We start from the raw sequence: 24,525 nt of genomic DNA, 5'->3' as shown, positions 1-24,525 counted from the left end.
TCTTTATTCATGTTTTTTTTTTTTTATTATTTATTTTTTATATGTTTTTTTTTTTATACACTAGTCTCCCTCATCGTGTTTAACTCTGTTCCTTGTTCGTGTATTAAGTTTACTACATATCTGTATCTGTATCTGTTCACACATCTAAAGTTATGGTGTATACTAATAATTAGTAGTACAATGGTCATTATTAGAATGCTTCCTCCTACATATATTATAAAATTATAATAATGTATTTTAAATTTAGGATTTTCTAGATTCGTTACGATTTGTGTGCTGGCGTTATTAATAATTATTTTACTAGTTATATTTGTTCTATTCTCTAGTCCTTCTGTGGTATCTGACGTGATGTCGCCATAGTCAAACTCATTTACTACATTTGTGGATTCTATCGTTGTTAAGTTTGCTGCAATCATTTGCGATATTATTTCGTAATTGGTGTTATTTGTATTTTTGTTATACTCGAAATTATTCAGTGTAGTTAAGTTATAGTCATGCTCACTTGTCATGATAGGTTTCATTGTAGTTGAAATTGTCTGCAATGTTGGATTAGTTATGTTGGTTTTATGTAGTAATTTTGAATGTATGACACTTAGGTGTCTAACATTTTTCGGAAATGATATGAATTTCTCATTGTCTAATCCTATTGTTTTCAATGTTAACTCACACGTTTTTTCGATAGTAAATTTTGTCGAAGTGTTATTCAATACAATAATCGTAGGTTTTATGGAGAATATACACCCTAGGTTCACATGTACCCGTGTGTTGTTCTCATCATTCAAAGCTAAAGTTATACGTTCCGTTGTTCCCCAAGTCGTTCGTTGAAGTTCAACACGACTATTGTTTACTTCATAAAAAACTATTGTTTCTTCATGGCTCGTTACTCCCTTAACCGTCATAATGGTTAACCTATAATTTCATTACTTATTACTTATATTATTTTATTATTCTATTACTTATTATACATTTATGCCCTATATCTATACTTAATATTATTATTTTTTTTTATTATCTATTTCTGTTCATACATTCTCAACAATTGGTCCATTCTGTCGCTTCTTTTACGACTTACCATCACCATTCGTTTCATTTCTTTTCTATATTTTTTCCTGTCGTGTTCTAACATTTCGTCAGCCTCCGGCATTACGTCTAACCAATCGTTTATTACTATACAAAATTGTTCTCTCAAGTCGTTTTTTTCATAAACGTCATGTATATAAACCGTAATGTTTTTCGTAAATTGCTCTAATTCCGATTGTGAATATGGTTCGCTCAATTTCTTATTAGCATTTTCCATATGCGATTTTAAACAACTAGGTGCTTCGTTCCTTCTTAAGAAAGTAGTAACGTTATGTTTTTCTCGTTTGATCATATCGTATAGATAATTTATGAATTTGGTTTTCTTCTCCCTAAAAATAAATACTTAATCTTAAACTACACTCTAAGTCTTATCTACCTTATTTATTTAATACTTATTTAATTATATTTAATTTCTACCTAAACTTTCGTATTGGATTTCTAATCATCCTTGTCTAGTTTGTCTTTTTCGTAATATTTTTTACATCATTTTTATGTACAGTCACCTTCCTTCTACCTCTCTGTATTACTACATTTTCGGTATCCAAACCTCTAAAATTTCAAAAGGTCCTTTCCATAACGGACTTAATTTGTTTTTCTGGTTTTGTCTTTCAATAATACCAAATCTTTCACATCTAAATCTTCGCTAAATTCCTTTTTATCATACTGTTTTTTAGATTTAATCTTCTTATTAATTAATCTTTCTCTGGCAATTTTATGTGACTCCTGCATTTTTTGTTTTAAATCGAATATATAATCATCGTAATTATACCTAGGTTCAGGGCTACATTTTAACTTGACTGGTATGTCCAATTCTTTTCCATATAATAACGCGTAAGGTTGGTAATTAGTCGAACTATGTTCCGTTGAATTATATACGAATAATGCATATGGTAATAGTTGATTCCAATTATTTAAATCCTTGTCTACATAGTGCCTCAAATATTCGGCTAAAGTTCTATGTGATCTTTCTAAGCTACCGTTAGTCTGCGGATGATAAGGACTTGTATTTATTTTATTAATCTTTAGTAATTTACACACTTCTGTGAAAATCTTACTAAGAAAGTCTGTACCTTGATCAGTTAATATAGTTTCAGGTATACCGTGCACACATACGAAATTTACTACAAACGCCTGGGCGATAGTGTTTGCCGTATGATCTGGTAACGGAACACCTAATGAATATTTCGTTAGATCGTCCTGCATAGTCAATATATATGTGTTGCCTATTGCAGTAGGTATTAGAGGTCCTACTATATCCATAAATATTTTTTCAAACGGTCTAGAACTTGTCGTAGTTATAATCATCGGACTACGGTGATGCCTATTAGTTGTTTTATTCGTTTGACACGACGGACAGTTTTTTATATAATCCCTTACTTCTTGTTTTAACCCTGGCCAGCTGAATTGTCGTTTAATTTTCTTAACCGTTCTATTTAATCCAGCATGACCCCCTAGTAATGAGTCATGAAATTGCTTGAAAATGATTAATTTTTCCTCATCAGTGTATTCTAATTTAGTACAGATTATTATTTCTATATCTGTATTTCGAAATATATACCTAATCATTGATCTTGTTTTTGTCCAGTCCAACCCGTCTTTCTTTCCTAACTGGTTCATGGCTAACTTATTCAAGGAATTTTTAATGCAAAAGTACTTTAAATTTAATAATGCAAAATGCATATTTTCACTTGTGGTTAATTGTTTTTCTTTACTTTTAGTTATCAAAAATATTATGTATCTTTCTTCGTAATTAAAATATACTACGTCGCCTATTTGTTTATTTGATTCTAGCATTTTATTCGTTCCAAATTTTCGTTTTAATTCGTAGTTTATTCCCGATTTAAAGTTATAATATTTTTCTATTTCTGATACAATATGATATTCTGCGGGTGATTCTAGTAATTCACCGTTCACCTCTTTCACATTACTATTCGTTATTATTGTTGTTTCCGATTTTTCTAGAAAGCTCGTATAACTTTCGTCCTTAATTTCTTTTATACTATACATTCTACTTAAAGCATCTACGTTCGAATTTTGTACTCCCGGTTTATATTTTATTTCGTAATCGTATTCCTCAAGCTGTATGCGCCATCTCGCCAACTTTGATAACGGATCTTTTAAGTTAAATAACCAAGATAGTGGTCTATGGTCACTGAGTATTACGAATTTTCTACCGTAGAGGTAAGGCCTAAATTGTTTAACCCCGTATACAATCGCTAAACATTCTAGTTCAGTAGTTGAGTAATTCATTTCACTTTTATTCAAAGTTCTAGATGCGTACGCTATTGGTAGGTCGCTACCTATCGTTCCTTGGGATAGTATAGCTCCTAGAGCCTTACCACTAGCGTCGGTTGTAAGTATAAATTGTTTCGTAAAATCTGGATATTGTAAAATCGGTTCTGCACAGAGTGCGTTTTTTAATTTGTCGAAAGCTACCTAGGGGGCTATTCAGAAACTCATACGAAAAAGATCCGTATACGAAAATCGTGGTTTTCACATGATCCCAAAAAACCGTATTCTAAACACTTTTTCGTATACGTATACAATTATGTCATGTGAAAAATATTCACACGGTTGATTCGGATGGGTTTCCGTATGTGAAAATTGGTTTCCGTATGCGGATTCATGTTATTTAACCGGTTTTAAGGTTTAGATTATGGTTTAAACTTCGGTTTAAACATTGAATGACGAGACTTATAGTCATAATTTATGATTTATGTTTATTAAAATATCATGGTATCGTGTAAATAATTTAATATATTTAAGTATAATATTCATTGCATCAAGAATTCTGAATTAAAAGATAATTAGTAACATGATGTACCTACGTAGAAAAAAATTATAGATAATATTTTATAAGCTCTATAACCTAAATAAAGCGCGGATTTGTATGCGTTTGCGCATTTATTTTGGTTGTTCGTATGCTTTTATGCTAAGTGAACATTACAATATTATTTCATGACATAATGATTCAAAAAAAGGAACTTTTTTAGTGCATATTTTTGTATATTTTGCAATTTTCTATTTTAAAATTTTAATTTCATATTTGAATGTTTTTTTTTGTTTTTTTTTTATACATTTTTTAAATATAAACTACCTATTTTGTCTGTTATAAAATAAGAAAAAAATATTATATTTTTATAGTTTCGATTAATATCAAAGTAAATTAATAAGTATACTTGTAGAAATAAAATGTTTTTCCAAATATTGCCTTAAGACTTAGATCAATAGTTGGGTAAATAAAATATGTAAACTAAGATAAGAAAACAACGGTTACGAGTGTTACGACAATGATTAAACATTGACTTTATTTTACTAATGTTCAAAAATTAATTTTTTTTTTTTTGCTAATCATTTTATGCATATTTTTTTATTTTTCATGCATATTTTAACATTTTAGTGCTTAGATTTATGCATAAGTATTTAAGATTTTTTAGCGCATATTTGGTTGGTTTTAATGCATATAAAAATCTGCGCTCTACACAAATAAATCATAATCAAACGTTGATTGTGTTGACCGTTTTTATCTACAGATAGTTTACTTATCGTCTTGTTTAAGTCGTCTCTGATATACTTATAATATATAAATCCCAGTTATAGTTTTATATCAAAAAGTTAAATTTTGGCAAGTTATAAAATTAAATTTCTAAACATTATTGCAGTACAATGCTAACAATCGCACCGTGTATACTGTATAGTGTATACCTGCACACCCGTGACTTGTTTTTACAGTTTAACGTGTTTTTTTCATTGTGTTGAGATTTTTATTATTTTAAATTTAAAATCCAACGATGGACGATTTGGATTTATATGAATTGTTTGCCGGCATGGAAGTCCTCGAACAAGTTGAAGAAAATGCCAATGCTGCTCCTAGGCATGAGCATTCAGCAGTAGATCCTTTTATAGGTAAGTTGAAAACTTTTTTGAAACTTACTCAACTCGAGGTGGTTGAGTCATAGGTACTTCCATAAGTTAGATTTGTTTATTTTTCTAAAATATCATACAATTCGTAGCGATTAGCGAAACGTTGAATGTGTAGGTACAGATTTTCAAGAATTACCTACTTAAACAAACATGCTTCCTAGGGATTTGGCATCTGACATAAGTGTAAAAATGTACAATTTGGAAAAAAACTCCTATTATTACGTGTATTTAAGTTGGACTAAAAGCTAGGTACCTCGTGTTTTATAAGCATAAGATCTAATACTAATTATATATTACACATCGTAAATATCAATAGCACGATGAACATGATAATAATATTACATATTCAAATGTCAATAATCACCCATCATCATCTCCCCCCACAAAAAAAAAAAGTGAATTACATTCTTTCATATTCACTACCTATATTATATTATGTTATTGCCTATTGGTAAAAATTATGTCACTATTATAAACATGTATCTATTATATTTTATTTTTTTTTCTTAGACTTGTCAGACCGTAATTTCATTAAAAGGTATCGGCTGTCCAAAAATTTGGCTAAAAGGGTTATAACTTTGCTTACGCCTTTTATGAATGTACCGTCTACATCTAGAGGACTCAGTATTGAACGCAAAGTAAGGATCTCTGAAACTATATAATTATAATTATATAATATTTCACCTATTTTACATTAGGTTTTTTTTTCTGTCAGTAAACATTTTTTTTTACCTAATGCTTTGTTTTTAAACTTCAGCATATTTTCTGATGAGAGAGAAAATTCAATACGCTCGACATTTGAGAATCCAAATTTTAAAATTCAAAGTTATTTTTAAAAGTATCGGGAAAACGGGAAATTTACTTAAAAACATTTTTGACAAAATCGATTTAGTTTTTTTAGTGTAGGTAGGTAACTATAAGCAACTAATGATCGTAAATACTGTACCTATACTTAATAGGTAGAAGAAAATTACGATTATTTTTTTTTTTATATTCTTGAAATAATAACATATTATTGAATTATATTTAATAATTAATGAGAGCATTGCATATTATTGTTTGGAGGGTGAGGGAGTCAAGATTTCTGTTAAGGGTAGTGGGTACTATAGCCTAATTAGCATATAGGCTATATTATATTATACTGCTCTATTTTGGCAGTGGAGGGGCCAGACATTTTTTATTGAGAGGGGATACCAGGCAAAAATATTTTCTGGTGGGGCATTTATGTATGGCTACTCAGAAATCGGTAAAAAATTACACGGAAAAAAACGGGGAATCGTAAGTTCCTACACGAGAGTAACAGGTAGACAATTACATACGTTAATTCCTACATATGTGATGTGTAAGTTCCTACACGATGGAAGACAGATACATGTGTAAGTTCCTACAGGGTAAAAAAAAAGTACACGTGTAAGTTCCTACACTAAATATATTATAAGTTATCAATCCACGTCTATAAAATACAGTCATACATTTTAACCCTTTATTTTGTATAATATATAATTTATAAGCTATCTATCTAATTTAATTTATATAATTTAGTTATATTACAAATAATAGTATTTTTCCACCGAAAATATGGGCTTAACCATCTTCTGATAGAATACACACGACAAACGCATGCGAAAATTTTCATTCGGATTTTAATTCAAATTTTTATCATCAACATCCGCATATTTTTAAAATTATCGAAATTCTCAAATTATTTCAAGTTAATACATACATAAAATTAAGAACAATTGAGAGTAATTTAGTAATTAAAATAAGTCAAAAACATGCGGAAAAAAAAAATTTTATAAATCAAAAAATAAAAGAATATTCAACTTAACAAATTAATCAATATGACTACGTTAAAGCTATAAGCTTCAGAAATAAACCTCATAAAATATAATACTTTTTTTTTTATTGTTTTATTATATTAAAATTATTAAATTGATACCTAATATTTATTAGGCTAATTATTAAATATTGTATAGAATGCACTGCTTTATATTTTTTACAATAAATGATGAATTATTATTATACTACAACTATTATTTTTAAAATTATTAAATATTATATAAAATGCACTACTTATATTTTTTTTTACAATAAATGATGAATTATTATTAGGTAAATTATTAAATATTATATAGAATAAAGGGTTAAAATGTATGAAAGTATTATAATATGATATAACTGATATTAGATTGATAACTTATAATATACTTAGTGTAGGAACTTACACGTGTACCTGTTTTTTACTGTGTAGGAACTTACATATGTACCTTATTTTATCGTGTAGGAACTAACATTCGCCCAAAAAAACGATAAGGTGAAAAACGTTAATTTTGGTTAAAATGTATTAAACTAATTGCTGCAGTCTCTAAATATAAATATAAATTCAAAAGCACGTTTGTGGAAATAAACTATTTACATTTATATTAATTTTTGCACTTACGGTTTTGATTTAGTAATGTTAATAACTTTATTAAATAAGTAATGATATTTAAGTTAGATTTGTTAGTACAATGATACCCGATGGCTGCAGCGATTAACCAACATTTAAATTACGACTTTTGCCATTTTTTGTATAGTCGTTTTTTACCTGTCAATTTTTTTCTAGGTTACCATATTTTCAAGAAAGTATCTATTGCTGAAAATTTTTCGGTTATAATGATATGTTATATTTCTAAATAAAAAAAATAAAAAAAAAGGTATATCTAGTTTATTATTATCACAAATGTACTAGGTACAGTTAAACTTCAAATATCCTCCATTTTATTTATTAATTATAATTTATTATTTATTTATTTACTTGTATATTTTTAACATTAAGTTATAGGGGGGCAATGGAGGGGCAAAATCAAATTTTGGGGAGGGCGCATTTTCCCACCTTGGCCCCCGCGTGTAACGCCGTCACTGCATATTATAGCCTATGGGGCTATGAGTATATATAACAAGGTATCTGTATAATTATTAAGTGACTATAATAGGCACATAATAAGTCGTGATGACTATTATTGATAATTTATCAATGATAAACTAATATACATACCTATTATAAACAATAATACAGTTCAACAAAAAGTTTATAATAGCCAATAGGTATTGTATGCATTTTACGAATTTTTTTAAGGTTATTATTGCTTTACGATTTTTTGCTGCTGGAAGTTACCAGATGGATGTTGGTGAAAATCGACATGCATCTGTGTCTCAACCTTCAGTCAGTAGGATTATTGAAGAAGTGACAAATGCGTTTTCCAATCCGGCCATATTTAATAAATTTGTTCATTTTCCTAGAAATTTCAGTGAGCTGGATGATGTGCGTACTAGGTACCTACAACTCAAAATTCTTAGCTTTAATATTTAAATCATTGATTTTTTATTACATTTGATATCGATTATCGATTTCTCAGATTTTTTTCAAAGTATGGCTTACAAGGAGTTGTTGGTGTTATTGATTGTACACATATTGCTATAACTCCACCAAAGAAAAATGATGAGTTATATCCCGAACACATCTACGTCAATCGTAAAGGATATCATTCAATTAATACTCAACTCGTTAGTATTATTAAAATCATAATAAGATAATTGGCATACGTATTAATAATTGATTTATTTACGATTACATTCAACTATGCATTTTTATACGTTATAAATACGTAGGTACTAATTATTAATTTGTTTGAACTATTGATTTTTGAAGATATGTGATGTCAATTTACGTATTTTAAATGTGTCAGCCCGATGGCCAGGGTCTACCCATGATTCCCACATATGGAATGAAAGTCACGTTAAGACATTTATGACAAGCTTGCATGATCGAGGTTTTACTTCATACTTTTTGTTAGGTAAAAATTGCACAACCTAAAAAGTTGTTTTAATGTCAATAGGTATTGTTTGTAACTATTTTTACTTTACTAATTTTCTTATGTTAACTGAAGGAGACTCTGGGTATGCTTTGCGGCCATGGTTGTTAACGCCGTTTTTAAACGTCGAAGCTAATACACCGGAATACCGGTTCAATGAAGTTTTTTGTCGTGCGAGATCTACTATCGAACGCTGTAATGGAGTTTTAAAAATGCGTTTTCGGTAAGCTATATAGGTACCATCGAGGGTACCATTTGATTTATAATATTATATATTATAATAAAACCAATGGCTACACATTATATACACTCATTAACCTTATCAGCACTATTAATATTATTGTAACCAAATATTTTTGTTTACTTATTAAAGCTGTCTTCTCAAAGATCGAACACTGCATTATTCACCCAACAAGGCTTCAAAAATAGTGTTGGCATGTGTTGTGTTACACAATTTGTGTATTGAAGAAAATGTACCTTTAATTAATGAAGAAGTTGAGGATGATGATTTTGGAATTTACCAAGCTGTTGACAATGAAGAAATGTCACAAAGTAGGCAAAACCCGGAACTTGTGGCCGGCCTTCGTTTCCGTCAAAACATTGTTAACAGACTTTTTACAAACTAAAATAACATGTGCTTGAGTAATCTCTATTCTATTTCTATGTGAGTACTAACTATTGTTTTAATATATTATATATTTTTACAAATTTACCTCCACTTATCTTAATTTTAATAACTAATTAATAACACAGGTCACAGCTGATTAAACTGTACATATTATCCCATATTATTTAGATTCATTCTGGTCACCATTGTACCAACGTTGGCCACCCTGACGTGTAAGCAGTAACCGGCCGATACACTATACAGTTCTTCCCCTGCACCACATCGCCACAAGGCACAATATTAATGATCCGTCTACATAGCTCTGCTGCAGCAGTGTAGCCGCTAGTCAGCAGTATAATTGATTCTGTGCCCTGTGGTATAGTACAATCACTATATACAATCAATATTGTTCGGTCTTCCATATTTCCGTAATTTCGTTACTATGTAGGCGTACAACGTTCGTCCGTTCCACCGTTTGGCTGATGAATTGTCCATGACCACGTGTTGCGAGACTGCGATATAATACGTGTCTTTGTTGTGTAGTGTAGTGTTTGTGTATTAACTACTATTAAGACGTAATTTCCCGGTCAAGTGTCATCGGTTCGAACTGGCATTATGGCTGTTTTTAGTTGGTACTTCATACTCTCATAAATGTGTGATCAGTAAATCAGTTGCTCTATTGTTACATCAATGTCTGGCGTCTGCTCTATAACACAGAAACACATCGTGTCATTTATTACATTATATGGAAATTGTGGAATTCTTGAATTGGAGAGCCGCCTCGTGATATACCAATGTTTGCCGTTTGGATAGTTAAATCCTCGCGGTTTGTCCACGGATTACTGTGCTACTTAAATCTTCATCAATGAATGGTACGTTTTCTTCAATACTCAAATTTGTAACACAATTAATATTAATACTATTTTAAAGCCTTGATAAGGCAAATAATGCAATATTATATCTTTGAGGAGAGGACAGTGTCAATAAATGATTAAACAATATTTGGCTCGATATTTGGTTACAATAATTATAAATGCAAGTTCTGTTAAGATTAATGTGTGTATATGTGTATAGCCATTGATTTTATAATGTTATAAAATCAATAGTGTAATTACTGAAAATGCAATTTGGAAACTCCATTACAGCGTTTAATGGTGAATGTTGCATGGTAAACCCTCGTTGAACTGGTATTTTGGTGTATTAATTTAAAAATTTAAAAATGGTGTTAACAATCATGACTGTAAAGCATACACAGTCTCCTTCAGTTATGAGAAAATTGTCATTATCTAATTAATACATATAACCATTTTTTAGGTATTGCAGTATTTACAACCTAACAAAATTGTGAAGTAAAAATTTGATTATGCAAGCTTGTCATGACTGTTTTCATGTTACTTTCATTCCAAATGTGAAAAATGGATGTATTTGGATACCTCAATTAAAATGTTCAAACAAGTTGATAATTGATTGAATGAAATCCTTTACAATTGACATAGATATGTTCTGGATATAATTCACTATTTTTCTTTGGAGGAATTGTAACAATATGTGTGCAATCTACAAACTACAACTCCTTGTAAGCCATACTTTGAAAAAAATATGAGAAATTGATATCTATTGTAATGAAAAATTTATAATTTAAATATTTTAGCTAGGAATTTTTAGTATTTTAAATAAGTATACTAATCATTTTTCTATGGTAGATTTAGTTAGGTAAGTTTATTCAGTAGTTAGATATAGATAGATATATTAAAAATAATAAAAATAAAAAAAGAAAATTATATAATATAAAGAAAAATTATAATTTTTTCATCATTTAAATGTTCATTTTCATCAGTCCCAGTTATTAATTTTTGAAGTGCATTGGCAATTTTTTCTTTTGCAATGACTGATCTCTCTTTAAGTTTTTCCATTGTTTTTAAATGGTTTAGTTTGGCTTCATAATAATTTTTCAGCATTTCATTTCGCTCATTGCTCGCCTCGCCCAACACCCCTACAGCAGTTACCGTTCTATCTAATCTGTTTTTTTTTGTTTCATTTTTCTTTCCACTAAAATAATTAATTATTTTTTTTTGCAATTAGAATACATCAAAATGTTACTATAAAATTAATTAAATTGAATTATTAAAAATGTATAATGTACTTTTATGAGCGTTTAATTAATTTAAAATTTTTTTGGTTTATTATGTATTTTATAATATATTGAAAATACTAATAATATCAGTACGGAACACTTGCCTTTGGTCTGGTTCTTGGTTTTTATTTTCCAAAGAACGCTTAACACCTCGACTAGATTCCGCCTTTTCGGTATTTATAAGAGCATCACTTTAAAAAACAAAAATAAAACATTTTAATACATTTTTAGATCTAATTACACATTAAATGTAAATTATACTTTGATACATCCATAAAACTGGGAGATTTTTGTATCTCTAATGCTTCTTTAGCGATTAATGAATCAGTGACTAAACTAAAAATGAAAAATTAGTAAATGTTAAAAGTGTTTGGATCATGCAAAATTAACATGTACTGTATCCTACTATTAACATGTTTAATATCTTATATTTGAAATTAAATCTCAACACCACAATTTAAATTTAAATAAATTGTTATTTTACTCATGTCCAATACTGACTCATAAGTAACCCCTGATCTTTCTTAAATTATACTTTAACTCTGTCTTTTATAATAATTGTAGAATGAAAGTGAAATTTTTATTTTTTTTTTTTTTGTGAATAATTACATGCATTATTCATGTCATGTAACTGTTGTTCTACAATATTTTTAAAACAAATGTAATGAAAAAATTCAGGGACAGTACATATCACTATTATTATTAAGTTAAAATGTTGTTATATTACATGTTTGTTGAATCCAATTCATCTAATTTTTCATTATTTGGTACATTGATAACTAATGGTTGGTTTTGTTGTCTATAACATAGTATCTAATTAGTTAACTGTAAATTAATTCGAATAACTCTTTATATTAATATTATTAAAATAAATTACCTGTTTGGGGAATCAAAGTCAAAACAAATTGGATAATCCGTAATTAAAGGGTCCCCAGAAATAGGCACTACACCTATCATACCAACCACCGTTTCACTTAAACTATCAAGTGATCCAGCTGTTGATGGCCCGCCTCCAGTACCTTTTAAATTTTTATTTATTTGTGCCTGTTTTTTTTTAGCATCAGCCTTTAGATCTTGCCATGTCTATAATTATATATAACGAATTATAATTGTGTATTATTATATCATTGTACTTTTTTTTTTCAATCATATTTATTTTGTATATTTTTTTTATATTATGAAAAATGCACTATGTAAATAAGTATTTATGTAAGAGTTTTATTAGTAAACAGTAATGTTATAGTTAATCCATACTGACCTTAACAATAAATCCTATATTTTGTCTTAACATCTGGTAATAATTTAGTAATAGTATATTATATTATTATATATATTAGTAATATTAGTATAAGTATGTTATATTATTGTATTATATTGTGTACTGTACTAATCTAATTTAAAGTGTAATATAAATTTAAAATACATTAAATGCCATTTTAGGTAAATTTTTGAGTGCGTACTGTGTTCCGGTACTCAATTGTGTATTTGTTTTGAACGGTACGCCACGCGAAGAAATAACACCATTTACCGAAAAAAATGAATAAAAGTATTTATTGATAATAAAAGATGATCTGCATACAATTTAAATGAGGTTCCGCACATTAACTCTATACTCTACACTAGCACTGTCTTAACACTACTGAAAAGGCGTCCATCGGCAGGCCGGGCTCGATATTCATCCAAAATGCTTGTCTCAACAAATTTCTTGCTGCCCGGTCTGCTCGCTGGGAAACCAGTTCATGGAATTCTTATACATAACAAAAAACTTTTAAATAATCTATACTCTATACTCCTTTATATCAGAGGTTCCTAACAAAATGATGCAACAAAAAATAGTTAAATAGATACTTTTTAACATGAATAAAAGTTAGACTAAATGTATAAGTCAAATATGTATATTTATTAAATAGATACCTATAATTATATAATATTATATATGTATTATTCAATAAGACAAGTGTGCAGCTTTATGCCTTTATGTAAAATTAATTTGTGGAAGTTACTTAAACATTTTTAATTTACCCGGCGCCAGGCCTTCCAGTCTTTTATAGGGCCCGGAATTGAGTTTAATACTCCCGATAATTCTTCCCACTGTTGCCTTGCTATGGCTTGTGTGAAGGTAGAGGAATGTTTCCCTTTAGCCAATTCCTCGTGGTTTTTCATAAAATCGACCATGGCTGATTTTTGGTCGTTTGTCACCGACTTTGACTTAAATCTTTTTTCTACCGACATTTTGAAAAAAAATCCAATTAACGGTCAAAACAGAAAAAACTTAATGAAACGCGGGAAATGTTAAGTACAACAATACAAATAGTTTTTTCTTCCATGATAAAAATAAAAAATTGCGACGTTGCCGCTGTTCATCATGGGAAAATTATTCCCATACGGATCACAGATTCGTATAAGAATATAAATGTTTTGTGAATACTATTTTCCATTCGTATACGAAAATGAATCGTGTGAATCGTTCGTATACAGATCTTTTTCGTATGAGTTTCTGAATAGCCCCCCTGACAATTTTCGTCCCAATTAAATTTAACATCCTTTTTTAATAAGTGTGTCATTGGTTTAGCTAACATACTATATCCCTGTATAAATTTCCTGTAGTACCCCGATAAACCTAAAAATGATTTTATTTGCTTTACAGTTTTAGGCACCGGAAATTCTAATACTGATGTTATCTTTTTCGGATCTGGTTTTATCCCGTGTTCCGAAATTATGTGTCCCAAATATAAACATTCGCGTTTTAGAAATTCGCATTTATCTGGTTGTATTTTTAAATTATGGGTACGTAGACGTTCGAATACGTCTATCAGCTTATTGTTGTGATCGCTCAAATTTTTCGCATAAATAATAATATCGTCTAAATATACTAAACATTTAATGCCTATTATCCCCGACAATACGTTATTCATTAATCGCTGAAATGTAGCGGGACTTGTTTTCATTCCCATAGTCATACGTTTAAAATGGTAATGACCTTGACCGGTCGAAAACGCTGTCATTTCGCGAGATTCCTTCGCTAAAGGTATTTGATAAAAACCATTTGCTAAATCCAAAATGGTAAAAAGCTGACATTGTCCCAATTGATCTAATATTTCCGTAATATTAGGTAACGGATGAAATTCATTTAAAGTTACTTCATTGAGTGCCCTAAAATCAATTACTATTCGAAATTTATCTTTACCAGACGAATCTGATTTCTTTTTTACCAACAACAAAGGCGCATTAAAAGGTGACATAGATCGTTCTATGATATCGTTTTGTTCCATTTTAATTAATTGTTGTTCAATTTCCTTTTGCTGTGCCTGTGGCAATCTATATGGTCTTCTATATATAGGCGGTTGATTGGCGGTTAATCTTATTATGTGTTCCGCGGCGTTAGTAAATGTTAAATAATCGTTTTCCAAATGAAATACATCGGAAAAATGTTCGCATATTTCTAATATTGTTTTACGTTCCTCGTTATTTAAATGGTCACTACGTATTAAACTTTTTATTTTATTTACGCGATCGTTATTGTCATTTACTACAGTTATTTCGTGTAATTTATATTCTATGTCATCATCGTATAATATTTTATTTAATTGGTCCTCATAAATGTTTTGTGGTAATTCGGAAATATTCAGTATACTTATCACCGTGTTTCCGTTCTTTACCGTGTTTATTATATTAGCGCAAAATACGTCCTGTATTAATTCTTGTTTCTGTATTAAAATATTTTTATTTTCCATTATCGGATCAGCTATTGGTATAGATATTATTGTTTCCGTTCGCGGTTTTAATGTGTAACATATTTTATCTTTATTTAATTCGCACGGAGTGTTATCATTTATAGTTAATATATTATTCGCAACATCTATTATCGCGTTAATTTGTAGCAGGAAGTGGTGACCTAGAATTCCATCTCGCGGTATTGGAAATTCCTTATCGACCACATGAAATTCCGTTTTTATTTTATTATTATTTAATATTAATATTATTGTAATTTTGCCTATGGTAGTTACTATTTTATCATTAATGCCTTTTAAATTTATTTTTTCTTTTTCGTTTACTAATGTTTCGCCTGTTAATTTATTTATTTTTATTAAATTGATTTCACTACCGGTGTCTAAAAGAAGATTTGCTGTATTTGTTTTAAAGTTAGGTGATTGAAATGTAACATGATTTTCATTAATTACTGATACGATGGTGAAACATCGTTGGGTGATAATTCCTCCGTTACGGCCGTTATTTGGTTGATCGAACGGACGCCGTTCCCGTTCGACACTTGACCGTTTCCCGTCCGGTTTGCATTATTACGCTCATCCCGTTGCCTACTATAACAGCTAACACTATCGTGTCCTATCTTATTGCAATAACTACAAGTTATTGGTGCCGAATTATTGTTAAAATTATTATTAGTATTTTGTCGTGCGTTATTATTTTGCGGTTGCTGATTATTATTATTATTCCGACGCGCAACTTGTGTAACATTACCACGACAATCGCGAGCGACATGATTAGTTCTGCCGCAAATATAACATCCTTGCTCTCTCTTGACAGCATCTTTGCTGTCTCCGATTATTATTTTTATATTGACCGTTATTATTATTACGCGGATAGTTGTTACTATTATTATTATTGCGACCAAAATTATTAAAATTATTATTACGATTAACATTATTATAATTATTAGGACCTTGTCTATTCTGACCACGATTATAATTTTGCTTATAACCGAATTTCTGTCCATTTGGATTATTTCCCTGATAGTTATTTGACCAACGATCTCCGTTATTATTTTTATTTCCGTTATTTACTTTAGTTTCGTTATTTTGTAATTCTTTGTTAAAACTAAATTCGATTTCCAACTGCCTAGCCATTTGCATTGCCAGTTCTAACGTTTCTGGGTTCCTAGCTCGTAATATTGTTTGTAAATCCATTTTCAACCCATTTATATAAATTGCTAAAGCCTGATCTTTTAAAGTTTGCCTCAAAATTCTCGATTCTTCCGGTGTTTTATTCGCCAAGGTTGCATTACATAAATTATAATACAATTGTTCTACGCGACCCGTATAAGTTAGTACATCTTCGTCATTTTTCATACGAACAGAATTTAATCCTATCTGTAATGTTTGTGGTGACAGTTGCTGTTCAAAAGCCCCCCGTAATATTTTTTTAATGGTTTCCCAATCACTAGTTTCCCTATACCGACATACTTCTAACGCTTTGCCAGTAATCCTAGTGTTAATAAATTTCACTAATAAGGGTATAGTTTCTTTATCTACGGCCTCACATGCATAATCGCATGCCCGTATGAATGAACAAACGTCTTTTGCATCGGCGCAAATTGGTATCATAGCAGTGACCTGCTCAATTGTAGCCTTTACACTAGACATTTTTGTTCTTTGCTTTCTTTTTACTGGTCCTAATTCTGAATGGATTAAATTTGGTGTACTACGTAACCCTATTAATCTTTGTTCTAATCCGGTATTTGAGTCTTCTTTAACAGTGGTATCTAACAAACTTTTCCCTATGTGTTTTTCCTTATTAATTCCCTGTGTAGAGTCGCTACCCTCTTTCGTATTTATACTTATGTTTACTAATTTATCTACTTCAATATTTTTATCTAGCTCTACGGTGAGTTCCGATTTCTTTTGTTGTATCTGTTTCCTCTTCCGAACTATTACTATCGTTTTCACTATAACTATTTTCTTCTTTTTCCTTATTCATACGTTTATTTTTATATTCATTTATTATAACTTAAATTAAATATGTTTTATTTCTTAAAATAATTTTTTTTTATTATTTTTCCCAATTATTAATCAAACATTAATTTCTTTAAAAATATTTATCAATATTATTTTATTATAAAATTCTCGTAATATTTTTATTATTCCCCCAATTATTTCTATCTATATTTTTTTATTATTATTTTTTCTCTAGGATTTTTTATCCTCTCTAAAATTCACAATATACGTCAAGTAAAATTTTTTTCAACACGATAGGACTTTCTCGCCTATAAAATTCACAATTATCTTTTAATTATAACGCGGCTTATTTCTGCCTAATAAAATCTCCGATTATTAAAATCGCTAAATACGGCTCTTCCCGGCCTAAATAAATTCACAATTATTTTTTCACAAAATACGGCTCTTTTTGGCCCAATAAAATTCACAATTATTTTTCAATATACGGCTCTTCTCGGCCCAATAAAATTCACAATTATTTTTCAATATACGGCTCTACTCGGCCCAATAAAATTCACAATTATTTTTCAATATACGGCTCTTCTTGGCCCAATAAAATTCACAATTATTTAATTCACAATATATATGGCTCAAATCCGCCCCAAAATAATTCCTTTCATCAACTTTTAAAATATGGCACTTTTTCAGCCTAAATAAATTCAACACTTTTAATTCTCAATATATGACTCAAATCCGCCCCAAAATAATTCCTTTCATCAACTTTTAAAATATGGCACTTTTTCAGCCTAAAATAACTCAATATATAAGGACTTATTACTTGCCTTCTCAATAATTCAATAAATAAGGTCTTAACTGCCTTCAATAAAATTCTCAATTAATATTCGTTTTAATTCACAAAATAAACTCTTTCTTTTTGTTCCTTGCGTGTTCCTTGACGTATAATTCACTAATAATTTTTTTTTATTCTATAAATATTTATTTCCGTATTCTTCACGTATAATTTTCTCTAAATAAAATATTTTCCCCTTAATTATAAATTTTTTATTTAACAATATATTCTCTTTTTTTGTATTATTTTTTAAATAAATTTATTTATACTATTCTTACGATATTTATCTTAAATAATTTTTCCGCATAAAAAAAAATAATTTTCTTGTAAAATATTTAATTTCCGTAATTAAAAAATGTTTAAAGTAATTAAAATAATTTTTCTTTCCTTTTATGTTAAAAATAGAATTAATTTTTTTTTTTTTTTTTAAAAAAAATTATTCTTCTGCTATTATATTTAATAAATAAAATAATAAAATAAAATAAAATTTTAAAACTTTGAAATTATTATTTTTTCTGAAAAATTTTCTGTCAAAATATTTTATTTATTTTTAAAAAAAAATAAAATATTTTTATTATTATTTTTTTTGACTTATTATTTTTTCTGAAAGATCTTTATGTTACTTTGTTTTATTTTTTTTTGTTTGGAGTAATAATATATATTTTTTTTAGATTCTTAATTTATTAATTTTTCTCTTAAAAATTATTTATGTCTCTTTTTTTTAAAAAAAATTCTTATTTATTTATTTGTTTCTCGAAAAATTATTTATATTTGAAATATTTATATATTTTATAACTAAAATAAAGTTGTATTATTTTATTATTGAACAAAAAATTGTATGCGTAAAAATAATCTAAGTGTACTATTAAAATATTAAATTTATTTAATCGTTGCGTTTTTTTTTTTTTATTATTTTTTTTTTATTTTGCTTATTCTAAATTTTTCCTTTTTTAAATTATTTATTTAATTTTATCAAGATATTTTATTTAATGTTTCACGGGGAATATATATATATACACCTTCACAATTAAAAGTAACTTATACGATGGAGTTTTTAATTCCAAAGGAGACGCGAACAGAGTTAGACGCTTAAAATTATTCTACATTAAGAAAAAAAAATTATGCTTACACAACGATGGTTTGAGTCGATGCTTCCATTCTTCTTGATTGCTGAGCCGTTGTGTTACTTGTTGATTCTTTCTCTTTCGGAGTCGCTGAAGTTGACGTTCTGCAGTTGTCTTCTTCAACAGTGATTCGTTGCCGAATGTGCCTCCGTGAATTCTTTGAAGTTGATATATTTTGAATTTTTTTTCGAAAAATTTTCGAAGTGGAAAAAAAAAATATTTTTCCCGAAAATTTTCTAAGTTCGAAAAAATAAAATTGTTCGACCAAAGAATTCTTATTTGAAAGAATCCTACCGACTGCGCCAAATTTGTAACGTGCCACGTACAATCAGTTGAATGATGTCGAATCGGAAAGGTTTTGTGAAATAAATGAAACTCTCGAATTTATTCTAAGTGTTTTTATTTAAAAATTATTCGAAGTCCAATTAATTAATTTAATTAAACTTGTGAAAAATATTCTAAGTCCAGGAGACATAAAATATTAAACTGGGTGACGTGAAGGTGCTTGCTCTAACTCTGGTGGATCACGTCTGAATTGTGCCTAATCTGGGCCCCCTTATATATCGTCCAGGGACTCCCGCGGTACCTTCAGGTCCCTGTTGGTCATCTGCACCTGCATCCGCTTCTTCCCACGCTTTGCGTTATCTGAACGATGTCGTGCGTCAAACAATATTCCTATTATTCTATCGGATGGTAATTGTGTGCCTATAATATTTTATACCGGGTGACAAGCATACGTGCGATGATCCGTCTTTGACCCTGAACGATGCCGCCACATAGTATAATTTGGTACAATGTACTATTGTCGCTGCGTTCGGCATTATTACGCCGCTCCGCCGCCGTTGATGATTTATATTAATATGTTTAAGAAAATATGTACTTAATCTCCTGCTCACTTTTAAAATCCGATTATAGTAATATTTTACACCTCTATCATAAAATGTCTGTTGCACCCCCAATGTTAGGTTATTGTTGGCTATGGTATGTAGTAATTTATATATTATATTTAATATAAGTATCAGAGCACGTTGCAGTGTCAAAAAAATTAAACCACTGATTTAAATATGTTTCAAAATAGTATAGACATAGTAATTTGTATTTTATACTCCGTTCATTCATTTTACTAATTTTAATCTCAAAATATTATCCAATAAGATATATTTGTGTGACATTGTCACTGATGTCATGAATGCCTGTACGGGATTCCTTGCCCAACAATTAAATTAACTCACAATAAGCAGGGGCGTTCTCAAGGGGGGGGCGAATGGGGCAGTCGCCCCCTCCGTGACCTCTATTTTCTTTCTTAAAATATAGGTAACACTAGAAAAAAATATAAGTACGCTGATATCGCATATTAGACCAAAAAATTTAAAAAAAACCAATGTTATCACTACGTCACTACGAAAAAAAACCAAATAATATGTTATCAGTTACCACGAGGCAGCTGCTATCTGCAGGACAGCTGGTGGTAGGTGGCTCTTCTGGTATCTGGTTCAACCGTGATTATTCGGTGATAATATAATATTAAGATTCAAGACAGTTTCTGCCTTCAGTTGTTGTGATAATAGTTTATAATAACGAATAACGATAATAATATTTCGAATACAATTTTCATAGTTTTATGTTTTGTTTTCCTTCGTGTAACAAGTAACGACTAACAGTTAAACAGTGTGAACATGCTCAGCAATAAGAAACGCGTCGGACAAACAAATTCAATTACATCATGGGTTAAACGTGTAAAAACTGATTCTAATGAATCGTCAGAAACAGAAAATACATCAATCCTTGCCGGTGATTTACCGATATTGAAATCTGCTGATGTAAAAGTTACATGTACCTCAATGTCCTCAACTATTACTTCTTGTGCCATACGTGACACAACGCTTAGTACCGATATAGGAAATTTCTTACCGGGAACATGTCCGTCTGATATAATTAAAGCAAAGTTATTAGAAATGTCTAATATCCCTCAAATAACTTTGTTTATCCATACAGTATTCACACAAAAAAAGGCAAACAAGAAAAACGTTTTCTTAAACGAACACATTTTGAACAATTTAATTGGCTTCATTATTCAACTGCAAAAGGAGGTTTATTTTGTAAGTACTGTGTTTTATTTGCCGACAAGGGCGGTAAAGATAAAAATGTGACATTAAACAAATTTGTGAACTTTCCATTAAATAAATATGCCAAAATATTAGGTGTAGATGGAGATTTTCAATCACATAGTAGGCATTTATACCACAAAAATGCAATGCAAGTACCTATTGATTTCTTAGACCGTTACAAAAATCCTCAAAAAGAAATAATTAACTTAATGAGTACACAACGAATGCAACAAATAACTGAAAATCGCGAGAGGCTCAGACCAATTATTGAGTGTATTATATTTTTGGGACGCCAAAATTTAGCATTTAGAGGACACCGCGATCAAGGTAAATTAAATACAAATATTGATTTATTGCCAACCAATGAAAGTAATTTTAGGCAATTACTAAAATTCATAATAGCTTCTGGAGATAAAGTATTAGAAAAACATTTACAAACAACTAGTGCTAAAGCTACTTATATTTCTCACACTACACAGGAACAGTTAATTGAGTGTTGTAAAGAAGAAATATTGTCACATATTTTAAATAATGTTAAGGAATCTTGCTACTACAGTATTATATTTGACGAAACAACTGATATTTCTCATATTTCACAATTAAGTTTGTCTTTGAGATGTGTTGATAAAGTTAATAATGTTCATGAACAGTTTATTGGTTTTATAAATTGTCATGACTATGTTTATGATAAACTTACTGAAAATAATGTAGAACCAAAATTAACCGGAATTGTTCTGGGAAATGCTGTTGTATCAATCATGAAAGACATGTCGTTAGACTTAAATAACTGTGTAGGGATTGGAACCGATGGGTGCTCAGTCATGACATCTGTAACACGTGGAGCAGTTGCTGAAATTCAGAAAACCTGTCCCAATGCTGTTTACAGTCCATGTTCAAACCATGCATTGAACTTGAGCATCTCAAAGTCATCTAATGTGCAGTTAGTTAGAAACTCTATGGGCATCATAAAAGAAGTATTATCTTTTTTTAATACATCTTCCAAAAGAAGTTTTGTTTTAAAAAATTGTCTTAAAGGCTCTAAACGTTCTATTACTGGATTATGTGAAACACGATGGGTCGAACGCCATGAGTGTATTTTTGAATTTCAATTGTGCTTATCAGAAATAATTGACAGTTTGACTTATATATCTGAATGAACTGATCAAACTTCATCGTCAAAAGCAAAGACACTATTACATGCAATTTCTACATGTGAATTTGTGTTAACTTTACATACAATGTCAAATATTTTGAGTGTTACAGCAACAGCAAGTAGAGTTTTACAAGGAGTGGCACAAGATATTTCTACTGCTGATAATTGTATGAAAAAAGTTGTGAAAAATTTGGAAAACAAACGTTTACATTTTGAAAACCAATTTAAAATTATTTTTGAAAAGTGTAAAACTACTATGACTACTTTAGATATTGAAGTAAAACTACCACGCATTTCCAAACACCAATCCAACCGTTCAAATACACCAGCAAGTTGCCCTGAAGAATATTATAGAAGAATTTTATATTTACCTATTCTTAATAATGTTTTGGAAGATATACATTCTCGATTTTACAATAATAAAAATAAAACTATGTATATAATGATGCAGCTTCTTCCAATACATGTTGTTAAAATGTCAACAGAAAAAATTAATGAGTTAATAACAACTATAAATGAACAATATCAATTTTTGAATATAAATGAAATTGCATTCAATGGAGAACTGGAACTTTGGAAGACAAAATGGATTTCAAAGAATAATGACGGTAAATAATATAATTATTATTGTTACACTTTTTGTCAAATATAATAACTAAACTGATAATTTAAAGTTAATTTCTTTATTTTAGAAAATGAAATACCTAAAGATGTATTCAGTGCCATTGAAGAATGTGATTTAGTTTTTTTCCCCATAATTAAAAAGCTTTTGTTTATATTGGGAACTTTACCAATAAGTATTGCTTCAGCGGAACGTAGCTTTTCAACACTGCACAGGTTGTATTTTGCACTATAACAAAAATTATTAAATTGTTATATTATTTTCTTTATATCTATTGTCTACCTATTATATTGCTTTTTAATGAATTATTTTTATTTTTGCTTTTAGCTTTATAATTATTTTGTTGCTTTTCTATGCTTATTAGATTGAAAACTTGGTTGAGAAATCAAATGGGACAAGCACGTTTAACTGGTTTGGCACTTATGAATATTCATAGCAATGTGCCTTTAGATATTGATAATATAATTAATCGCTTTGCTAAATCTAAACACAGAATGGATTTTATTCTTTGATTTGTAAATTTTTTTTCCCTTTTTTACTATATTATATCTAATCAATAAAAATAATATTTATTTTGTGTGTTAATATTTATTAATTTAAATTTAAATAATTTAATATGTACACAAATATTTTAATACTGTGACTCTGTTAAATATACTTTGTTTTTTATATCTATAACTATGCCTATGTCGGATGCCCAAATGACATTACATATCCCGAGTTAAATCAGGTAAAACACCTAGTAATTGGTGTATTTTTATATATATAGGTAATGTATGAAGTTCGCCCCCCCCCTATAAAAGGGTCTAGGGACGCCACTGACAATAAGTACACACTGTTAAGCATTATACGTACTTTTTTTTGTATAATATGTAAATAAAAAACAACGGTCATCTTTTAAAATTATATAGATTACTTTTTCCTGTATTGTCTACATACTTCTTTTGGTATTATAAATATTATTCACATATCATACAATCATTAAGTTATTATTTAAATGTGTTTATTTTAATAAATACACATCAATGTGTCTTTCTATACAGCCATTTTTTTATGTACTGAAATACAATTGTACAGTACCTAATGAAATAATGAAACTACAAAATATCAAATATCAATGCCCCAATGCACATTTAATTTATTATTAATTTTTATTATGAATAATTTAAAAATTATTGATGTAATTTTCATGAAATTAAATACATTTTATAATAAAAATAATTTAAATAAGCATTATTTAGGGAGTTTTATTTAAATGTATGTATTATCTCATCAAGATGATTAGATTAAAAATATATTAATTATCCTATGTAGATACCTAATTATTTGATTATCTATACTTAACCCTGTCAATAAGTCCTAATTATTTTATTTTTATGATCTTAACTCTATTCATA

At 29.1% G+C, this 24,525-nt stretch overlaps 3 protein-coding genes across 4 annotated transcripts; 2 read left to right on the top strand and 1 right to left on the bottom strand.

Annotated features, from left to right (window-relative positions):
- Window positions 1–5,512: 5,512 nt before the first annotated feature.
- On the top strand, window positions 5,513–10,880 carry LOC126554568 (putative nuclease HARBI1). 2 transcript variants are annotated; one of them, XM_050209627.1, is made up of 8 exons: window positions 5,513–5,642; window positions 8,123–8,319; window positions 8,403–8,550; window positions 8,696–8,840; window positions 8,934–9,081; window positions 9,232–9,841; window positions 9,914–10,337; window positions 10,780–10,880. In XM_050209627.1, exons 1-6 carry the CDS (start codon window positions 5,598–5,600, stop codon window positions 9,482–9,484), a joined length of 936 nt encoding a protein of 311 aa, XP_050065584.1. In that variant the 5' UTR covers window positions 5,513–5,597; the 3' UTR covers window positions 9,485–9,841; window positions 9,914–10,337; window positions 10,780–10,880. The 2 variants fall into 2 exon arrangements, with proteins under 2 accessions (XP_050065584.1, XP_050065585.1); XM_050209628.1 differs by lacking the exon at window positions 5,513–5,642 and having other exon boundaries at window positions 7,337–8,319; window positions 9,232–9,522; window positions 9,655–9,841.
- A 900-nt stretch (window positions 10,881–11,780) lies between these two features.
- LOC126554567 (uncharacterized) lies at window positions 11,781–14,106 on the bottom strand. The gene is made up of 2 exons (XM_050209626.1): window positions 13,622–14,106; window positions 11,781–12,682 (listed from the first exon to the last, which is right to left on the bottom strand). Exons 1-2 carry the CDS (start codon window positions 13,829–13,831, stop codon window positions 12,473–12,475), a joined length of 420 nt encoding a protein of 139 aa, XP_050065583.1. The 5' UTR covers window positions 13,832–14,106; the 3' UTR covers window positions 11,781–12,472.
- Window positions 14,107–20,921: 6,815 nt separating this feature from the next.
- LOC126554569 (52 kDa repressor of the inhibitor of the protein kinase-like) lies at window positions 20,922–22,510 on the top strand. Its single transcript, XM_050209629.1, has 2 exons — window positions 20,922–21,190; window positions 21,241–22,510. Exons 1-2 carry the CDS (start codon window positions 20,922–20,924, stop codon window positions 22,508–22,510), a joined length of 1,539 nt encoding a protein of 512 aa, XP_050065586.1.
- The last annotated feature ends 2,015 nt before the right edge of the window (window positions 22,511–24,525 follow it).

The sequence above is a fragment of the Aphis gossypii genome, unplaced genomic scaffold, assembly GCF_020184175.1.
Source record: "Aphis gossypii isolate Hap1 unplaced genomic scaffold, ASM2018417v2 Contig00547, whole genome shotgun sequence".
Taxonomy (NCBI): domain Eukaryota; kingdom Metazoa; phylum Arthropoda; class Insecta; order Hemiptera; family Aphididae; genus Aphis; species Aphis gossypii.
Note: the sequence above shows the minus strand (reverse complement) of the source record. Positions and strands in the feature narration are given on the sequence as shown.

Bases quoted from the DNA above. Each gene is read 5' to 3' on its own strand.
- LOC126554568 (XM_050209627.1), top strand. From the start codon at position 5,598: ATGAATGTACCGTCTACATCTAGAGGACTCAGTATTGAACGCAAA. The intron at 8,320-8,402 runs GTACCTACAACT...TCGATTTCTCAG, and splicing joins CTGGATGATGTGCGTACTAG to ATTTTTTTCAAAGTATGGCT. The intron at 8,841-8,933 runs GTAAAAATTGCA...TGTTAACTGAAG, and splicing joins TACTTCATACTTTTTGTTAG to GAGACTCTGGGTATGCTTTG.
- LOC126554567 (XM_050209626.1), bottom strand. From the start codon at position 13,831: ATGTCGGTAGAAAAAAGATTTAAGTCAAAGTCGGTGACAAACGACCAA. The intron at 12,683-13,621 runs GTAAATTAAAAA...ATATAATTATAG, and splicing joins ACTGGAAGGCCTGGCGCCGG to ACATGGCAAGATCTAAAGGC.
- LOC126554569 (XM_050209629.1), top strand. From the start codon at position 20,922: ATGCTCAGCAATAAGAAACGCGTCGGACAAACAAATTCAATTACATCA. The intron at 21,191-21,240 runs GTTATTAGAAAT...TTATCCATACAG, and splicing joins TCTGATATAATTAAAGCAAA to TATTCACACAAAAAAAGGCA.